The sequence below is a fragment of the Xenopus laevis genome, chromosome 9_10L (assembly GCF_017654675.1).
Source record: "Xenopus laevis strain J_2021 chromosome 9_10L, Xenopus_laevis_v10.1, whole genome shotgun sequence".
In the NCBI taxonomy this organism is placed as follows: Eukaryota; Metazoa; Chordata; class Amphibia; order Anura; family Pipidae; genus Xenopus; species Xenopus laevis.
Genome location: NC_054387.1, coordinates 102,907,625 through 102,925,866, shown reverse-complemented (window position 1 = coordinate 102,925,866; position 18,242 = coordinate 102,907,625). Strand labels below are relative to the sequence as shown.

Genomic DNA, 18,242 nt, shown 5'->3' with positions numbered 1-18,242 from the left:
CTGTAGTTAGTAAGATAAATTTCAAGCTGCAAAAGCAGCATTTGCTAATTAGTCACTGACTAAAAATATAAATAATAAATATCTAGTATATATTTCTCATTATTTCTCCAAGAGGATTCTGCCTCCAGCCTTCTGCTGCCAAAGGGGGCCTGCAATGCACCATGGTCCCTCTCTGAATTTTAAAAAGCTAAATGTCAGCTCTGCTGACAAGGTCATCTTCGGCTACCGTCGGCTTGTTTGTCTTCTGTGTTGCAAAGCAACAAAAGTAAACGTATCAAGCACTGACGGGGTTAATCTCTAAAATAAAACAAAAACAAGAATTTTTGTTACAATAAACTTGGTGGGCAAGTTATGGAAAAATGTGAATATAACTTTAAATGAATTAATAAAAAGGCCTGGAATGTGAGGACACCACAAACCATATTATAAATAAGACATGCTGGCATGCGCATGTCTTATTTATATACCTGTGCTTTTCTTGGTAGAACATTGTTTGTTATGGTTCACTCTTTCCATCTTGTTTATTGTAATGGCATAACTTGCCTAAAATAAACAAAGGTGTGAGTTTCAGTAACTCACTGTGTTTTTACAAGAATAGGACTTTGCCATTCCATTAAGAATATAGCCACTAACTGATCAGATTGCACCTCTGGCTATGGAGAGGTGAATATTTAGTTGATGGAAGCCCAACAGAAACGGGAAGTAGAGAAGCCTATGCGGTAAAAGACATAAAAGAATGGGTGACAGCACAAGGAAGACATTTCCTGTATTTTATGCTCATTGAAAGTCAATGTACCTTTAATGTTTGCATTGCCACCATTTTAAAGTTCAGAGTAGTCAGACTGGGTCTCCTCGGGTTGACTAGAGAATCCAACAGTGCCGTTAGGATGGCTACCTAAAAATAATGCTTGATGCCAATTTTATTAACAGAAAGAAAGCTAAAACTATATAAGAAGGCCAGTATTTTTTGTAGAAAAGATGGCAACCCTAACCATGGGCTAACTCTAACTGCAAATAGATATAGATACTGTCAAAATGTATAGGTTCTATAATGGCCTATAGTGGAAATAAATATAAGATAGTGAGAATAATCCTGGGCCCACAATATTCAGGGACCACTAAGAAACCCTCTGGTAGGCCAGTCTGACCCTACACAGAAGTTTGCAGAAATTTTTTTCCAGAACGACTCACAATGTTTGTTTTTTCAGGTGACTATTTTTTTTTTAAAGGGATGGTTCACCTTTAAGTTAACTTTTAGTGTGTTATAGAACATCTAATTCTAAACAACTATTTTTTTTAATTATTTGCCTTCTGACTTCAGCTTTCAAATAGGGGCCACTGGCCCCATCTAAAAACAAATGCTCTATAAGGCTACTTTCTATTTCTCTATTACTCATGTTTCTATTCAGGTCCTCTCCTATTCATATTCCAGTCTCTTATTCAAATTAGTGCATGGTTGCCAGGTTAATTTGGGCCTAGCGACCAGATTGCTGAAATTACAAACTGGAGAGCTGCTGAATTAAAAACAAACATATAATAAAAAATTAAACCCAATTGCAAATTGACTCAGAATATCATACTAAAAGTTAAAGTTTAGTGAACAAATCCTTTAAATCCTTAATAATAGTCCAGGTAAATTAAAGTCATATTGGACATTGTTCTAAAGACAGAACATTTTAAGAGTGACTCAGTTAGTGGCAATATCATGGTAATGGATGTGCCTGGGCTAGAATCTAGGACAACTGAATAAGGTCTGTCATCTGCCCCAAGTCAACTTACTGGACCAGATTTTCTAAACTGTTAAATATTTTACTTTAGTAATAACTTGGTTGGGAAAAAAAAAAATCATACGTTTAATAAATCATTTGATCAAATCCTTATGGAAAACTCAAAATATTTTAGGCAATATCTGCCTTGATACCATGATCCTTTCCAATATAAGACTTCTTCAGCAAAATATTATTTCTTTAAAGGCCACCTTTCACAAATTCAATAAATAATTTGATTTGGGTTTTTTTTCAAGATTAATACTAACAAACACTAAAATAGATGAGAGTAGAAAAATAGAAAACATTTGTGCAAAGGAAACGGGGATGTTCATGAATCAATCCTCTGATTTATACCTGCACACCTAAGCCCTTGGTCAATACCAATTGTGGATGAGCCAATTGTAGGGAAGTGCTATATCTGTAAGTCAGAAGAAGAAGAGCCTACAATGGCAAGATGTTTTGAAACGCCCCTTGACAATAGAAAGTATAAAAAGGGGATAAAGTAAAACTCTTTCAGAAATTTGATTTTTTTTTTTTTGTTTTTTTGTTTTTTTTGCTCAACTGATGTACGAAATGGTGAATTTTCCCTTTTAGTTCCCATGCCATGGAAGGGTGTAACAGATGCTACCTCAACCGCCCATCATGTTTCACAAGTCCAAGTTCTGATTTGGGGTCAGGGCTGAGTGAACTCCAGGCAGTCTGAGCACATGACTGCATTACTGGACAAGAGGATAGCCCAGTCGTGCAGATATCCACCGCTGACCACATGCTGCTTGTCAGGTTGTCAACTAAGTTTTCCAGGTTGGCTCCTAAAAGAGCTGCATTTTTCCTTGCCTCTTCCACCTGCACTGTATTAATTGGTATGTTCAAAACAGGATTTAGGCCTTGGAAACTCTGCTCCATGTAGGCATTTTTTGGAGGTCCTCCATGGAACTTGGCTAGCTCCTCTGAAGACAAAAGAAATAGATATGAGTGAACTATGCTCATAAAACACTATTCCTAAACTTGACATATATTCATGTATAATAAAAACATATAGTAAATACATCGAGGAGGCTATAAAACAAAAACATTCTCAATCATTCACAGTCTATGTTGTTTGAGGTTGTCCCATTTAATTTGTACGAGAAACAATCTCTCTTCAAAAAGTCTCATTGCAGTTTTTTTGTGTCATCATGAAAAAACATTCAATTCATTTTTTATTCTGACATATATGATATGTATAAAGTGAGAGGGTTATTTTATATTATTAACATGAAAAACTAGGTGGTAATTAATATGTGTATTGTGATAAGGGAGTCCAGTGTTTATAAGAGCCCTGTAAGTGACCAAATCAATAGTGAATAGGTTTTGTATTTATTGAACCGTATGGGGAAAATGTCAACTTTCAGCACTGCCTATCTGTTACATTCAGTTGGTGGGATCATAGGGATTTCAGAATAGCTTAAAGGTGTGAAGTCTTCCTAAACACACACTCATACTTTCTTCACAACTGTCCATTTATTTTATGTTGACAGTTGGCATTAAACTGATAAATTTGCAAGTCGAAGATACACATTTCCTAGGCAACAAAGGAGACATTTAATTTCATCTAAGGACAGAAAAGCACCCCTTCTTTAATTTTTAGATATGGCTAAAGGGTCAAGAATTCCTTACAACTGCAGGGCTCTCAATGGCATGTACCCATATGTTTTGAGATACATTAGCCTTCCTTTCATACATGGAATGTGGGACAATAGCAGCAATTAAGCAGTTAAAGTCATCCATTTACCATCCTCCATGCCAGATACCTAGACCTTTACACAACTCAAAGTCCTAGGACATAATTACATTTTTGCATAAATGCTGTGAATCCCTTGATAAATTCAGTGATATATGTAGAAGGATGTATGCCAAGTATATGGTAAAACTGCATACTTCAAGGGGTAAAGAACAATATGTAAAGAGAAATGGGTATGAGAAGGGAGTTCCCCTACCCTGCACAATTGGCTGCTTCATTTTGAATCAAACCCTGTAGATACCAATAGCCAGAAAGAAAGGTAGAACATATTATCTGAGCAGATATTGTACAAAGTACTATTTACCAGAAGCTTGCTTGGCAATGCTCTACCCTTCAGTCTACTGTCTTACATACAGTAAATAAACAGGTAATAACTCGAGGGATGAAAACACAGTTTTGCCTCTTTATAGATCTCTTCAAGATTCCCTTGAGTATGCAGTATAGTTCTGGGCTGAATCCCTTAAGGAGGATATTAATGAGCTGGAGAAAAGCGCAGCAATGTGCAACTAAACTGGTAATAGCAATGGAACAATTAAACTATGTGGGCAGACTGTCAAAGATGGGGTTGTTTTATATAAATGGGGTTAATCTGAAAGGGTTGAACTTGAGGGACTTTTGTGTGTTAATTATTCAACTATATACAGAATATGTTTTAGGATCTGGGTTCAAGCCTTAGTGTATGGCCACCTTTAGAATTAACTTTTAGTATGACATAGAGCGTGATATTCTGAGACAATTTGCAATTGATTTTCATTTTTTATTATTTGTGGTTTTTGAATTATTTAGCTTTTTTTTCAAGCAGCTCTCAAGTTTGCAGTGTCGGCAATCTAGGGTCCAAATTCCCCTAGCAACCATGCATTGATTTGAATAAGAGACTGGAATATGAATAGGAGAGGCCTGAATAGAAAGATGAGTAATAAAAAGTAGCAATAACAATAAATTTGTAGCATTTTGTTTTTAGATGGGGTCAGTGATCCCCATTTGAAGCTGCAAAGAATCGGAAGAAGGCAAATAATTCAAAAACTATATATAAAAAAAAAAAAAATAGAAATAATGATGACCAATTGAAAAGTTGCTGAGAATTAGTCATTGTATGACAACTTAAAGGTGCCTCCACTCTTTAATGAGAATGCCTTGGGTAAAATAATTCCAGTTGCTGTTTGACTATAATTATTAGGATCAACATCCTTTAAAGGACAAAACTCAGAGACAAAATGGAATTAGGTCTGACCTCAGTTCAAGTTCCTGTTAGAGGGGTCCTCCACCCAATCTGTTTTTTTTCCCATTATGAAATAAAGCTTAATTTTAAGCAGCTTTCCAACCTACATTCAATAAAATGTTTCAATTGTTCAAAATGTTATGTACGAAAGTGCTTGTGGGCGAAAACACTTGGTCTATTTCTTTCCTGAGTCTGCAAATCGTCTCAAATGAATTAAAACCAGAATCACAACTTCTGTTGCTTACATTATTATGAAAAAGTAGGGTTACAAGGGCAACAAGCCAATATAAGTAGCTATGATTATTGTTCATTCAAGTCAAGTGGCACATCCCTATAGCTCGAAAGCTTTTGCCTAGCCTTCTGTATTGCACACTGTGGAACAATATCTTTACAGTGTTAATTAATAGAATCTTTCCAGTGTTAATTAATAGACAGACCATGAGAAAATGGATGCTGTTTTATTGTACCTGCCGAAGAATATCTTTAAATGAATGTGTAAAAAACAATGTTTAAATAAGTATAAGCCTGATCTGCCTTATCTGATAAAAACTAAGTGGTGCCAGTGTAAGGCTTTAGCAATATGAATTTTTCCAGCCAGTTCTGTATACTATTGAAAATCTTCTTTTTATAGGTTTGTTTTAATAGATCAAGGAATCTTACAGAGTGGAACATCTTACTAAATATTTATAGCTTTTATTCCTCTATGAATAATGTACAATATCTGACTCCCAACACAACATAAAATCTATTCTAGAACGAGAGGGAACTCATTTATACTGCATTGCTTGCTAGACAAATGCAGAATATAAAAATGATGTGTGTGTGTGTGTGTTTTTATATATATATATATATATATATATATATATATATATATATATATATATATATATATATATATATATATATATATATATATATATATATATACTGAAGAATATTTTACCTACATATAAAGGAGAAAAAAAGGCTTTTTGCACTTGGGGGTGCAAAATGTTAGGTACCCCAAGTGATTGTATTTAGTTACCTGAAACCCAGAAAACTGCAGCCCCAGGGTAATACCAGTGAGCACCATGGAGCCCTTCTCAACCAGCTTCTTCTTTCTTCAAATTTCCTGGGGCAGACGTATTCACAGTAGAACGAAATAGTCGACTTTTTAGTTGAAGTTTGGCATATGCTCTACTGCGCATGCACAGCTGCACAAAGAAAGAGGAAGACAGAAGAGAAGCACTCCGTGGTGCTCACTGGTATAACTCCGGCTGGTGCAGTTTTCTGCTGATAGGAGCACCGGCCCGGGTTTTTAGGTAAGTAAATAACATTTGGCACCCCCAAGTGCAAGAACACTTTCCTTCTTCTATAACTAAAGAATTATTATATTGAACTTCCTAGGAAAACAAAGGTTTCCATTTCAGGTCTTCTTTGTTTTCTACCTGTAGGGAAATCCTACACTTACCTTGCTTGATAGGTTGTCGATTAGAAAACACGAGAGGAGTAACCAAGAATTTTGTTTCCGCTACTGGAACCCAGTGATGTAAAATACGAATAGTCCAAACTCCTGGTCTGAGTGGCAAGTTCAGAGGTGGTTTGTAGTGGGTGAATTCAGCTGTGGACTCGATAAGAATATCGTATGTGGCTGCAATGACATTAATTGGATCGATCCACACAACAGTCACGGTTATATTAGGTCCTTTCCCCCACTTCTGCATAGCAATCGGTTCATCCATAGGTCCCATAAGACCTCCAAAGTTCCTAAATATTCTCTCTTTGGCATCCCACTCTGTTCCAACCTGAAATACCAATGTACATAGTAAGTAAAAAAACAAGGACAATTGTTCTCTATTTCAATCATATTTTGATTTGTAATGCTGTATCAATTTAATTTATCATTTACAACAAAAACTTACACCAGCTTTTCATTGAAATTCATTTTTCTTTATACTGTTGCTAACAGTTTGACAGTTCCTTCATCAGTTTCCTTTTCTCTAAAGTAATACAGCCCAGTAGGATACATTCTTAAAATACAATTCTCTTTGCCCATTGAAATATTATAGTCAATAATAACAATCATTTCAGTTTGTTAGCCTGTCTTTCACCAACACGCCTGTATTCCAGTCATCGCTTTTATCATAATAAGTACTACTCATATTACTGACATGACTTTATAGATGAGAGAAAAGGCCTGCAGAGTTAGCCAAACCTCAAACTCTCTATATTTAAAAGCTCCTATTAGTTGTCCAGACATGAGAAACCATCTGTGATAAGCCACAGACAGAATGTTGGCATAGTTACAAGAGTATCTATTATCTTATATCTTACAAGAGGTTCAAAGATCTTTGCTGCCACAAAACTTCAATGGTCCCATGACTACATCTTAAAATATGTGGTATAAAAAGTTACCCAAATAGTGTATTTGGCTATATATGTTACAGGTATGGGACCTGCTATACAGAATGCTTGGGACCTGCAGGTTTCCTTAATTTGGGTCTTCATATCTTAAGTCTACTAGAAAATCATTTAAACAATAAATAAACCAAATAGGATGGTTTTGCTTACAATAAGGATTAATTATATCTTCATTTGGATCAAGTACAAGTCATGGTTTTTATTATTCTAGAAAAAAAAGGAAATCATTTTTAAAAGTTTTAATTATTTGGACAATCACCAAGAATCACACTGTTGTCACAGGGCAACCATTTGTAGGATGTAGATGGTGTTTTTTAAACCAGATTGCAAACGGGCTTAATTAGGATTTTAGCTTTGCAAAGGATGCTGGTATGGTTGTATATAAATGTCAAAAAGAAGACATGGCAGTTAATTTATGTACCATGGCAAAAAATATGATTTGGTAGGGAAGGTTTTGAGTATGCCAAAATGGGCAACAGTCAAGGACAGGAGGGGAAACTGATGACATAGATGGCTGATGCAATAGAGAAATAACAAGGACAAGTGATGACTCAAAAGATCCATCATGTTAGATAAAATGAAGCTAATTTTACTATGTAGGCCCACTCATTAAAATGAATTACTCTGAGCAAAGTATAATAATACAATTACAGTTGGAAACCATACCTGTGGGCGTACCTGTATATTAAATTGCAAAATATCAAGTAGCTTTGTTTAAGTGGGAAAATGTTCCCCAATGTTCTCAACCACTTGTTTCATAGAAACAATTTACCCTTTTTTATGTCTTGAGATAAGAGCAGGATTTCAAAAAATGTAATGGCTTTTTGGCTTTATGCGGGTATCCCCCCTATAAGCTCATCAACCACTAGCAAGGTACAGGTTTTCTGATGTACTCTCATTGGCTTTGTGTAGAGAAGAGGCTTTTCTACTTTTTTCCTGATAATTAAATAATGGATTGTGAATTGTAAATGACCTGGAAACCTGCAAATGGATATATACACCTAGTTGTGGTCCCAAGCGTAATACGTGGCTGGTGAGAAACTGCTCTTTGGACTGTATAAAATTAAACACAACATGTTATTAAAGGCAACACTGTGCTGAGATTTAACCTTGAATCACATTGATTAAATACTGACCTACTTATAAAGGAGTATATTGTAAATTATATTGCAGCATACATATTACCAGCTCCATTGATTATTACAGAGCCCCCTGGTTTCTTATGTCGGCAAACGATTAGCACAAGTGGCAATGCTCTGTCCCTTTGTAACAGTCACTTGCTTGGCTGCTTGTCACACATCATTGCTTTGTGTGACAATATGACTTGTAAACTGGCAAACAAGGTATTTCAAGAAATAGTCTTGCTGTGACTGTTCACCCAGCAGCATTCATGGATGGATCTTTATGGTATGACTTGGCCCAGAGTTTTTGCTTTATGTTAAAAAAGGGAAAGATAGGCAAATTAAAAAAGTTAGAGGCCGATTTACTAAAGTTCAAATTTTAGGGGCATTTTGAAACCACTATTAAACTCTAAAATCACAAATGCCATGAAAAGATCCAAATAAAAAAAAAAGTAAACAGCTGTAAAAAAAATTCTTAAACTCTGAATTTTCCACAAGAAAAATGTGTATTATAATGAGCGTTTTGCTCAACCTCTAAAACTATGAACAAAAGGCTGATCGTTGCAAGAAAAGAAAGGGAACTGACTTCTTCTACATGACCTCGACAGCTTATACTTGCCGTACTTTTGTATGCGTAGATTTTATGGCTTTTATACTTGATTAATTATGAAAAAATTGTGGATTTAATGGTTATAGTGGATTTAACTATACAAAATATTTGTTTGAGCTGAAAAGTACGATTCTGAGAAACGAACGTTCTACGATCTTTCATAAATTGGCCTTTAAGGGGTATACCTATCAAAGAGTGAGGTTAGAGATCGCCACAGTCCTTTAGAGTGAAATTCTGCCACTCTCCATTCATTTCACTGTAGAAGACTGTAGCGAACTTTAACTTCACTCTTTGATAAATATACCCCTTAGTGTCTATTATTTAGATAAAAGTAAAAGACAAGAACGTTGCTTATGGGGGTTCTCTATATATTTCCGTTGATGAGTAGTGATTACCATACTAGTGTTTATTAAGGCAATATCAGAATTCAGTTCTGCCTTGCGGTTCTTATACGGATGCCATTATTTTGCTAAGGCCTACAAAGAATATATCTGCCAAAGTAAATAATATGCTTAATTTTGGACTAGCCTTGCGAGTGTACCAGAGCATGTCCCTGTGGGCCCAGACCCTAATGCGCCCCAGCCTTGGAAATTCCCATTGGACTCTTCATATTCTATCCACTCCTAAGCAGGGCAGATTTTACTGCTGAAGAAACATTGACTTAACGTTTTCAAATCAAAGTCAGAGCACGATAAACGAAACCACTGCCCATTTAACTAGAAGGCATCACTCCATTGGGGGGTTGCCCCATTTAACCAGAAGGCATCACTCCATTGGGGGGTTGGTCTGTGATATTGAACGCTCCTGTCTAAATCAGGACCATTGGGATGTATGATGTGATGCTCCATGGTCTGTTTGTAACTAAACAAGTAGAGCTGTATGCTGGCAAAGCAAACCAGGGATAACTCACCAGTCTTTCTGGTTCTATTATGCTTTAAATATGTTTTTTTGTTGAAGACATTCAGGGACAGAACATAACAGAATCCAAGTGATCAGATCAAGACGAGCATTATGTGTCAGGCTTCAATCGTTGGATTATTATACTGTGTATATCTAATGATATAATAACATTCTTTAAGTCTATCAGATCTATTCAGGATAGAAATTCAAAGAATGAGTAATGTGACCAAGCAATGTCAGTTATGTGACTTTCAAACAATACATTATGCCAAGTACAATGTGTCTAAAATGAATAATGCATGGGCTTATCATTTTGTATGGGGTTGCTATATTATTATGGTCTGCTTTAAATATCAATAGATATATTGTACAATTGAAAAGAATTATAGCATCACCACTTTATTACTTAAACTAATCCTGGGTGCCAATAATTGGAAGAAATCAAATGAATTGTATGATCTGCACATTTTTGTTGTATGTTTAAAACTTGATTTGATAATGAAATTGAAAATAATGCTAAATACAAAAGGTTGGATTCCAAATCACTGCTACAGCTCAAAGTTGAAGTCTAAAGGGGGTGATTTGTGAAGGTATTAATTTATATTTATTTTGCACAAAAACTCTCATTCTAATTATATTTTTAAAAACTCAAATTCTTGGTATTTATTAAGCTAGAAAAACTTGAATGTAAAACTTCAGCATCTTGCTTGCGAGTTCATGTAGAAGTCAATGGGAGTTGTCCTAGGCAAAATTCAAGCCATTTTTTAAATTTGTACTTGTAATTTGAGGTATTAGAATTTTATTTCCATGATTGTACCCAATCAAGTTTATTTGTGGTATAAGAAAAAAACGCTAAAACCTCATAAATTGGAATTTTGATAAATAAGCCGATAAGTCTAATTGGGAACTGGTTAACCAAGGTAAGATGGTGCTAAGGCACTGTGATTCAAACCTGCACAGTTGGTGAAGTTCTTTTCTAACAGGAGCACTGGTCCCCCAACAAACTGGAAAGTGCCTAATATTTCAGCAAAACTCAGCGAATAAGGCTTTTCTAGCTCTTTAAAGGGATTCACCCTGCAAAGCTTTAAAGGTGGATGCATTGAATGGCACCAGTACCAATAAAGGGTCCCTTGATGCCCTAAGTTGCTGTTGATGGGTGGTCAGGAGTCCTGCATTTCCTTCCGAAGAACAAGAAACCAAGTTAACAAGAATGCAAAAAGCATATATTGTATTTAAAGCAGATCTGTAATACTAAATGTTTATGAAACATTATATCTGGTTCCCTCAAGTACTCTAATTTTCACACTTAAGGAATCAATTTTGGAAACGAAATGTTCAGAAAATATAAAATCAATTTAGGATTTATGCAATTTTCAGCTAAAGTTGTTCCTTCCCTTAAGGAAGAGAATCAAACCAAATGCTACAAGTAAACAAAACTTTGGGAAAATAAATAAATAAAGCTGTGATAACTTATCACTTTAGGGAATTAAAAGTCAACCGGCCGACATTCTGATAAACTGCTGTAACCAGGCATTAATCTCCTTAATGGGACATTAATGTCTGGGATTTGCCACACACACCAAAAGACTGAAATCTACATTGGTCTTTCTTAATTGCCCGATCATGACCGCCATTTATTATGTTGGCCACAATAAAAAAAAAAACAAGAATGTGCCCTATTAATTGGAGGATAGAATGGAATACTAATCTCTATAAACTGTTTCTGTAGCATACATTGTTACTATGCTATTGGTATTTCTGTTTCTTGTATAGCTGCATTAATTATACACCGTGTTTTACATAGAATGCAGGTATGGGACCTGTTATCCAGAATGCTAAGGGGATTTCCAGATAATGGATCTTTTCATAAACTGGATCTTTCTACCTTAAGTCTACTAGAAAATCATTTAAACATTAAATAAACCCAATAGGCTGGTTTTGCTTCCAATAAGGATTAATTATATCTTAGTTTGGATCAAGTACAAGATACTGTTTTATTATTACAGAGAAAAAGGAAATCATTTTTAAAAATTTGAACTATTTGATTAAAATGGAGTCTATAGGAGATGGCCTCCCCGTACTTCAGAACCTGTTCTCTCAAAGACGCAACTTGTGTTGCAAGGCTGTATATTATTGATAAAGTACTGATGTAACTCAAATAAAAGCTTCAGGTGGAAATCTGGCCCTCAGCATAGGAGGGTATTTGTATAGAAAACATGTAATGAAAATGATAATTGATAAATATATACGAGAGGCAGATGCTGCCCAATTTGCACTTTATAATTAAAGTTTTGTTCAAATTCAGCTAGAACAACTGCACATTGTCTCTGAATACCATTGTCTAAATCATAATGAAATTACTTTTGATGAACATCAACTTGAAACACACCTATAATTGCAACTACTAACCCTTTTAGTCATACAAGGTAGAATCTACAGCCTCTGCATCAAAAGATAAAGGCTGTATATTTCTTGCGGTCTGCTTTTTTTTGTATCTATGCAATGCATTTGTTCTTCTTATATTATTGTTCATTAAAGTTTTTGTTGGTGTACAACCGCGAACATTAGCTTTAAATGGGTGGTTCACCTTTACGTTAACTTTTAGTATGTTATAGAATGCATAACCCTAAGCAACTTTTTAATTGGTCTTCATGTTTTTTTTTTTTTTTAGTTTTTTTTTAATAATTTTTTAATTATTTGCCTTCTTCTTCTTCTGACTCCAGCTTTCAAATGGGGGTTACTGACCCCATCTAAAAAACAAATGCTCTATAAGGCTACAAATGTATTGTTGTTGCTACTTGTTATTGCTACTTTTTATTACTCATCTTTCTATTCAGGCCTCTCCTATTCATATTCCAATCTCCTATTCAAATCAATGCATGGAAATTGCAAGCTGTAGAGCTGCTGAATAAACAGCTATATATGATGTTTTGTCTTTGGAGACAAAAAACAATGTGCATGGTCTGCAGAAACCTTAAGTGATGCTTTAAGCCAGTATGGCACCCACATAGGCCAGGCAGAGTATGGCACAAACAGGAAGCAGACTTCAAGGCCAGACACACAAGGCCAGCTAAGTGCTACCAGTTGGACAGCAGTGGATTACAATAGGGCGCTGACTGTGAGGTTTTAAAAATAGAACCTTTACTTTAAAATATGGGATTTTAATTCATAAGAATTTTGAGTATTCACAAAACATATGAAATAAGAATATGAATAAGTATTGTTTATTACAAAAACTATTATTACCTTATAGGAAACCACTAGCAAGGTTCTCTTTCTTCAATGGAAGCTAAAGAAAATCTAGACTTAATAACTTACCTCGGAAAACTGCAGCCTTCCGAAGTCACTTGTGGGATTTGCAATCTTGAAAACTTTCTTTGGCATAACCCAAGTCTCCAAAGTCTCCAGTTTACTGACGGCTAGATTAGTGGCATGATGTTTAATGAGAAAGCCCTGAAAGCGATCAGCGAGGAAATAAAGATGGACTGACACTGGATGCCCCATGGGATAGTACCTGAAATACAAGATTGGATTGAAACTAGATGGCTGAAAAAACAGGCAAGACTTCTGCATATATGTTAGTGCTTAGAATGGATCCAGCAAAATGCCAAGGGCAGAGGTTTGCTGATATGCACTTAATAATAAGTTCAGACAGGTCTATAAAAATAGTTACATGATGGACAGATTGCCAAACTAAACTCCCAAAATAGCTAAAACTATTCACGTACCTATCGGGCATAGGAGAAGTGTATAAAATACAGAGCTGCCACACATAACCCTGTCTTGTTCCACCAGCAGAAGACTTTCAACACATAATAAATCTGTTCAATTTTTAAAACACCTTTGGTCTGTGCTCCAGTTCCTAGACAATGTATTAGAGCTTAACTGTCTTTTAAAATATTCGACTCTGACACAAAGCCTGCAGGTAAAGACAGACTGAAGAGTAACATGATTATAGTAAGAATGTTCCTGCACACCCATTTTATTGGACAGATTGTTATCAAATTAATGTACAGGTATGGGACCGGTTATCCAGAATGTTGGGGACCTAGGGTTTTTCCGGATAACTGATTTTTCAATAATTGGATCTGCATATCAAAAATATGGATCTTCATACCTTAAATCTACTAGAAAATCATTGAAACATTAAATAAACCCAATAGGCTGGGTTTGCTTCCAGTAAGGATTAATTATATCTTTGTTTGGATCAAGTTACAGAGAAAAGGGAAATATGGAATATTTGGATAAAATGGAGTCTTTGGGAGATGGCCTTTCCATAATTCTGGATAACGGATCCCATACCTGTATTTTATTCCTTCTACAGGAAGACAGACTATAAGGTTCAAATTATTTTCATGTACAAAAATAAAACCTCATTTTATGTTTCAAAATAATCAAAACATTTTTTAAATAGTAAAATTCTACTTGTTTCTAAAATGCCATCTGTTCTGACTGTTTCCTCAGCATTATTCTGCTCATCTGTATCACAAAAAATTAATACAAATGCATTTTCATGTTAAATGGATTCTGGATAACCGGTCCCATACCTGTACGGAGACATTTTCTGAAGGTTTTAGTATATGACTCAACATTTGAATAGCTATACACCATTCAATGGATAGTGACGTGACCTCGTACCTCTAGGCTAATGGCTTCTAGGCGGACAAACATCTGTCGCTGGTGGTGTAGCATGCCATTGACTTGATTGGCAAATGTCTGTCAAAATCTGTCCGGTGACAGGCAGTTGCCACTGAAGTCAATAACATGCCGCATGGCCAGTGGAGAATCTGGTGCACCACTATCCTTTGAACATTAGAGTAGATGAATGTACAAAGTTAACCAAAAGTAAAATTTCCGAAGGGAATTACTTTCATACAAATTAATTGACAAAACTTTCAGCTACTGCAAAATGGCATTTCTATTAATGTAATAATTTCAATGCCTCTTTGGCTTCTGGCTGATGATATTATCTTAGAGCACATTTCTTGCAAAACATCTGCAAATGAAGCAATTAGGTTTCAACTATCTTTATTCTCCAAATAATGCTATTTCCAGAGTTAGTGTCTGAACACTGGTTCATGTGAAAGAAATGCCTTGTGCTCATTTGGGCATTTCATTTGCTCAGTAAGCTGTAGGGAAAGTTCAAATTAGAATGCTCTGCCTGGAAATAGTGCACATACTGCCTAATATGAATGATGGAGAAACAAAAGAAAGGGAAAGTTGCATAGTAAGTTAGGATAGAAAAAGACAAAAGTCATTCAAGTACAAAGCTTCTGAATATTTTAAGGAGAAGGAATTCCATTAGGCGTTATTTAGTTAGGCATCCCTAAAGTGACTAATTTTACTTACCTGACACCCCGGAGTTCTTCTAGCCAGTACCACGGAGAGATCCTCTACCTGCTTCTTTGGGTCTTTAATGGAAAAGCCGGCTATTTTGCTCTACTGTGCATGTGTCTGCCTTGAGAAATTTAAAAACCGAAGAAGCAGGACGAGGATCACTCCATGGTGCTTACTAGAAGAAGAAGGGGTGTCAGGTAAGTAAAATACAATCACTTGGGGGTGCCTAACTTTTGGCACCCCAAGTAGAAAATGGATTCCTTCTCCTTTAACCTAAGAAAGAAGCAAGGCCAGTATAGAGCCACCATCGCAAGCACTTTATAACCATGTGCTACCTGCAGTGCTTTTTGTATCCCATGGATAAGCTTACAACTATTTTTAAGGGACACCAATTCATAGACAGTGGTGTGGTTCTACCAACTTCAGGTCACAAATAAAGGTGGCGATACACAGGCTGATATGGGCATTGTATGGGGTCCTCCGAGGGGCTTCCCCAGATTGATATCTGGCCGAGAATCAGCCAGATGTCGATCAGCCAGGTTTAAAAATAACATCAGAACGAGGACAGCATTGCTTAGTTGATGCGGTCATCTGTCTGAGTGCCTGTATTCTCTGCTTTCTGATCATTCAGCCCTAGGGTCCACTGTCCGATGAGTCCGATATTGTCCACCTCATCTCTCACCTCGGAGAGATCCTCTCAATTTGCAACCTCACCAAACGAGTGTATCTCTGCATGTATGCAGCACCGGGCCAGGCACCCTAGGCAACACCCACACACTGGCCAGAGTGGTGCAAAGAGACTGGACTAGGGTATGAGGCAGACTGGTGTCCAGCTTTGCAACATAGTCACGTGCCTACTCTGCCTACCCCTAGTTCCAACTCTGCATGGCCAATGCAAATAACACATCTAAAATTTTAAAGACATCTCCTGGCAAAGGCAGACATCAGTTAAGATTAGCCTCACACAATAATTGTGTTTAAACAAAACACGAAAAACATTTTAAAGCAAGAGATGATATTTGTCCTTGAATTTTAAGTCCTTGTCTTGGCAAGAGCAGTGGCTTAACATTGAGTTAAGCCCCAACGTAACCCTACTGAAAGACACAGCTGTGCTGCTTTGGCAGACAACGCAAGGCTTTACCATCACACTTAAGCCGAAAAATTACATTTTCCAGTTAATCCTCCAATAAAAAGGTTTCCATATATGTGCGTCTTTAGGTGAGACAACTTCAAGAAAGTTCTACCCAGTTTAATAGCCGGATACATAACTCGCTGACATTTACATTAATGTATGGTGCTGCACACAAGTTGTATAGCAGATCAGCTGGCAGTGATCCTCTTGTAGATTAAAGTTATATAGGCATATGGAGAGCACTTTGCCCAAAATCCAGTTGGCACAATGGTAAGGAAAAAACTGAATATCCATAGCTAAGAGACTACATCCCATGAATTTATAAGACGCAGAACCAGAAAAATGCTCCAACTATGCATGCGCCGATACAGCACTTCCCGAAGATTACCGAAGAGAAGAAGATGGTTGCCATGAACTCCGCTGGACAGAATCTGCACTGAGGGGTAAGTAAAGAGATAGGGTCATTTGCCTGGCGTAGCAGCTAGGCTGGGAGAGGAGGAGGGAGGGGATTCTATGTAGGTTGGGGGGGTAGGTTTTTTTTTTTACTTTAGGGTTGAATTCTCCTTTAAAGTGCAAAAGATTGCTCCAATGAAATCTGGGCTAACTTGCATTGGCACCAAAGGTCTGTCGTACACACTTGTCACTCGTACACACCTCCATATCTCCTCCACCACTTGTCACTCACCCGCCTCCCCCTGCTGGTTGCTAGTGTACTGCACCCCCATCCTATTGCATCCCAGACAGCCCCCCACTCTTGCATGCCCTTAGAAAATTCTTTCTGGTTCCATATCTTCGGAAGCACAAGAATACCATATATCTATTGCTGGTATATTGATACAGGTTCAAAAAATCATCTTGCTACACTTTAAATAAACAACTCTAGAAATAAAATGAAGAGAGATAAATGTATTAATTAACAGGGATTGGATGCAAGTCTTAAAGCCCCTAATGCCCCCAAGACATGTTTCAGTCATTAAAGGGCACCTGTTGAGTGGAAATATTTTCCCCAACCAAAGGTGCAGGCTAATAGATCCAGCCAGTGCTAGGACACCTGAAGTCAGGGGTGAGCTCGCGGTGCAAAAGGCTATGTTGTGCAGAGCACATGTGCAAAATGAACTTCTGACGTCACATTGTCATTATGAGTGTCACATCATGCGTGTGCCCCAACATGGCCGCTCTTACCGGGAGCTCCCTCCCGGCGAGGGGGACCTATTCGCCCGACAGGTGCCATTTAATCCACCCTGTTCTATCCACAGATGTATATCTCTCCCCTTGCATGTGGGATTGTTTATTCGCACCTTTAAGGTGGCCATAGACACACAGATCCTATCGTACAAATCGAGGATTCGTACGATTTTCGGATTGTGTGTGGCGTGTGCCGACATCTTTCGCCTGGCGGAGATCGGTCGTTTGGTCGATCGGTCAGGTTTGATTTTGACCCGACCGATCCCGCCGTAGCTCATGGCACATCGTAATCTGATCGTTCGGCCTTACGGCCGAACAATCAGATTACCCCCGATATAGCCATGCCTGTTAATGGCATATCGGGGAAAGATCCGCTCGTTTGGCAACATCGCCAAACGAGCGGATCTTTGCATCTATGGCCACCTTTACACTGGAATTCCTATTCATTTATGGTGAAAGATCTTAGGGATCATGTACCACACTGATGTTGCAGGCCCACAAATTTCCAGGTTCCCACCGCAACCTGATCTATAAGCACAGGGCAGATGTGCAAAAAGGAACAGGCGCACACATCACTCTGTCTTATGCTGGAAATTGCATCTACCAGACTTGGAAAATTTTCTGTGAAATTGCGTCTGATTCATGTTGAAGTATGAGTGCAAATGTGTAAATTTTAATGCATCAACCGCAATTGTATCAGAAACAACTACCCCTAGCAACCCCAATAGTGCTGGAATTCTGGGAAAAATTGTGATTATGCCTGAACACTGCGTTTGCAGTAAGTAAATG

General features: G+C 37.1%; 1 protein-coding gene across 2 annotated transcripts in view; it reads right to left on the bottom strand.

Annotated features, from left to right (window-relative positions):
• Positions 1-2,262: 2,262 nt before the first annotated feature.
• Positions 2,263-18,242, bottom strand: part of xylt1.L (xylosyltransferase I L homeolog) — a 200,711-nt gene continuing 184,731 nt past the window's right edge. Inside the window, exons 9-11 of one of the 2 annotated variants that reach the window (XM_018234364.2) lie at positions 13,118-13,313; positions 6,219-6,552; positions 2,263-2,716 (exon numbers count right to left, since the gene is read on the bottom strand). In XM_018234364.2, the coding sequence (XP_018089853.1) occupies positions 2,394-2,716; positions 6,219-6,552; positions 13,118-13,313 (853 nt within the window). In that variant the 3' untranslated portion in view covers positions 2,263-2,393. 2 annotated transcript variants of the gene reach the window in all.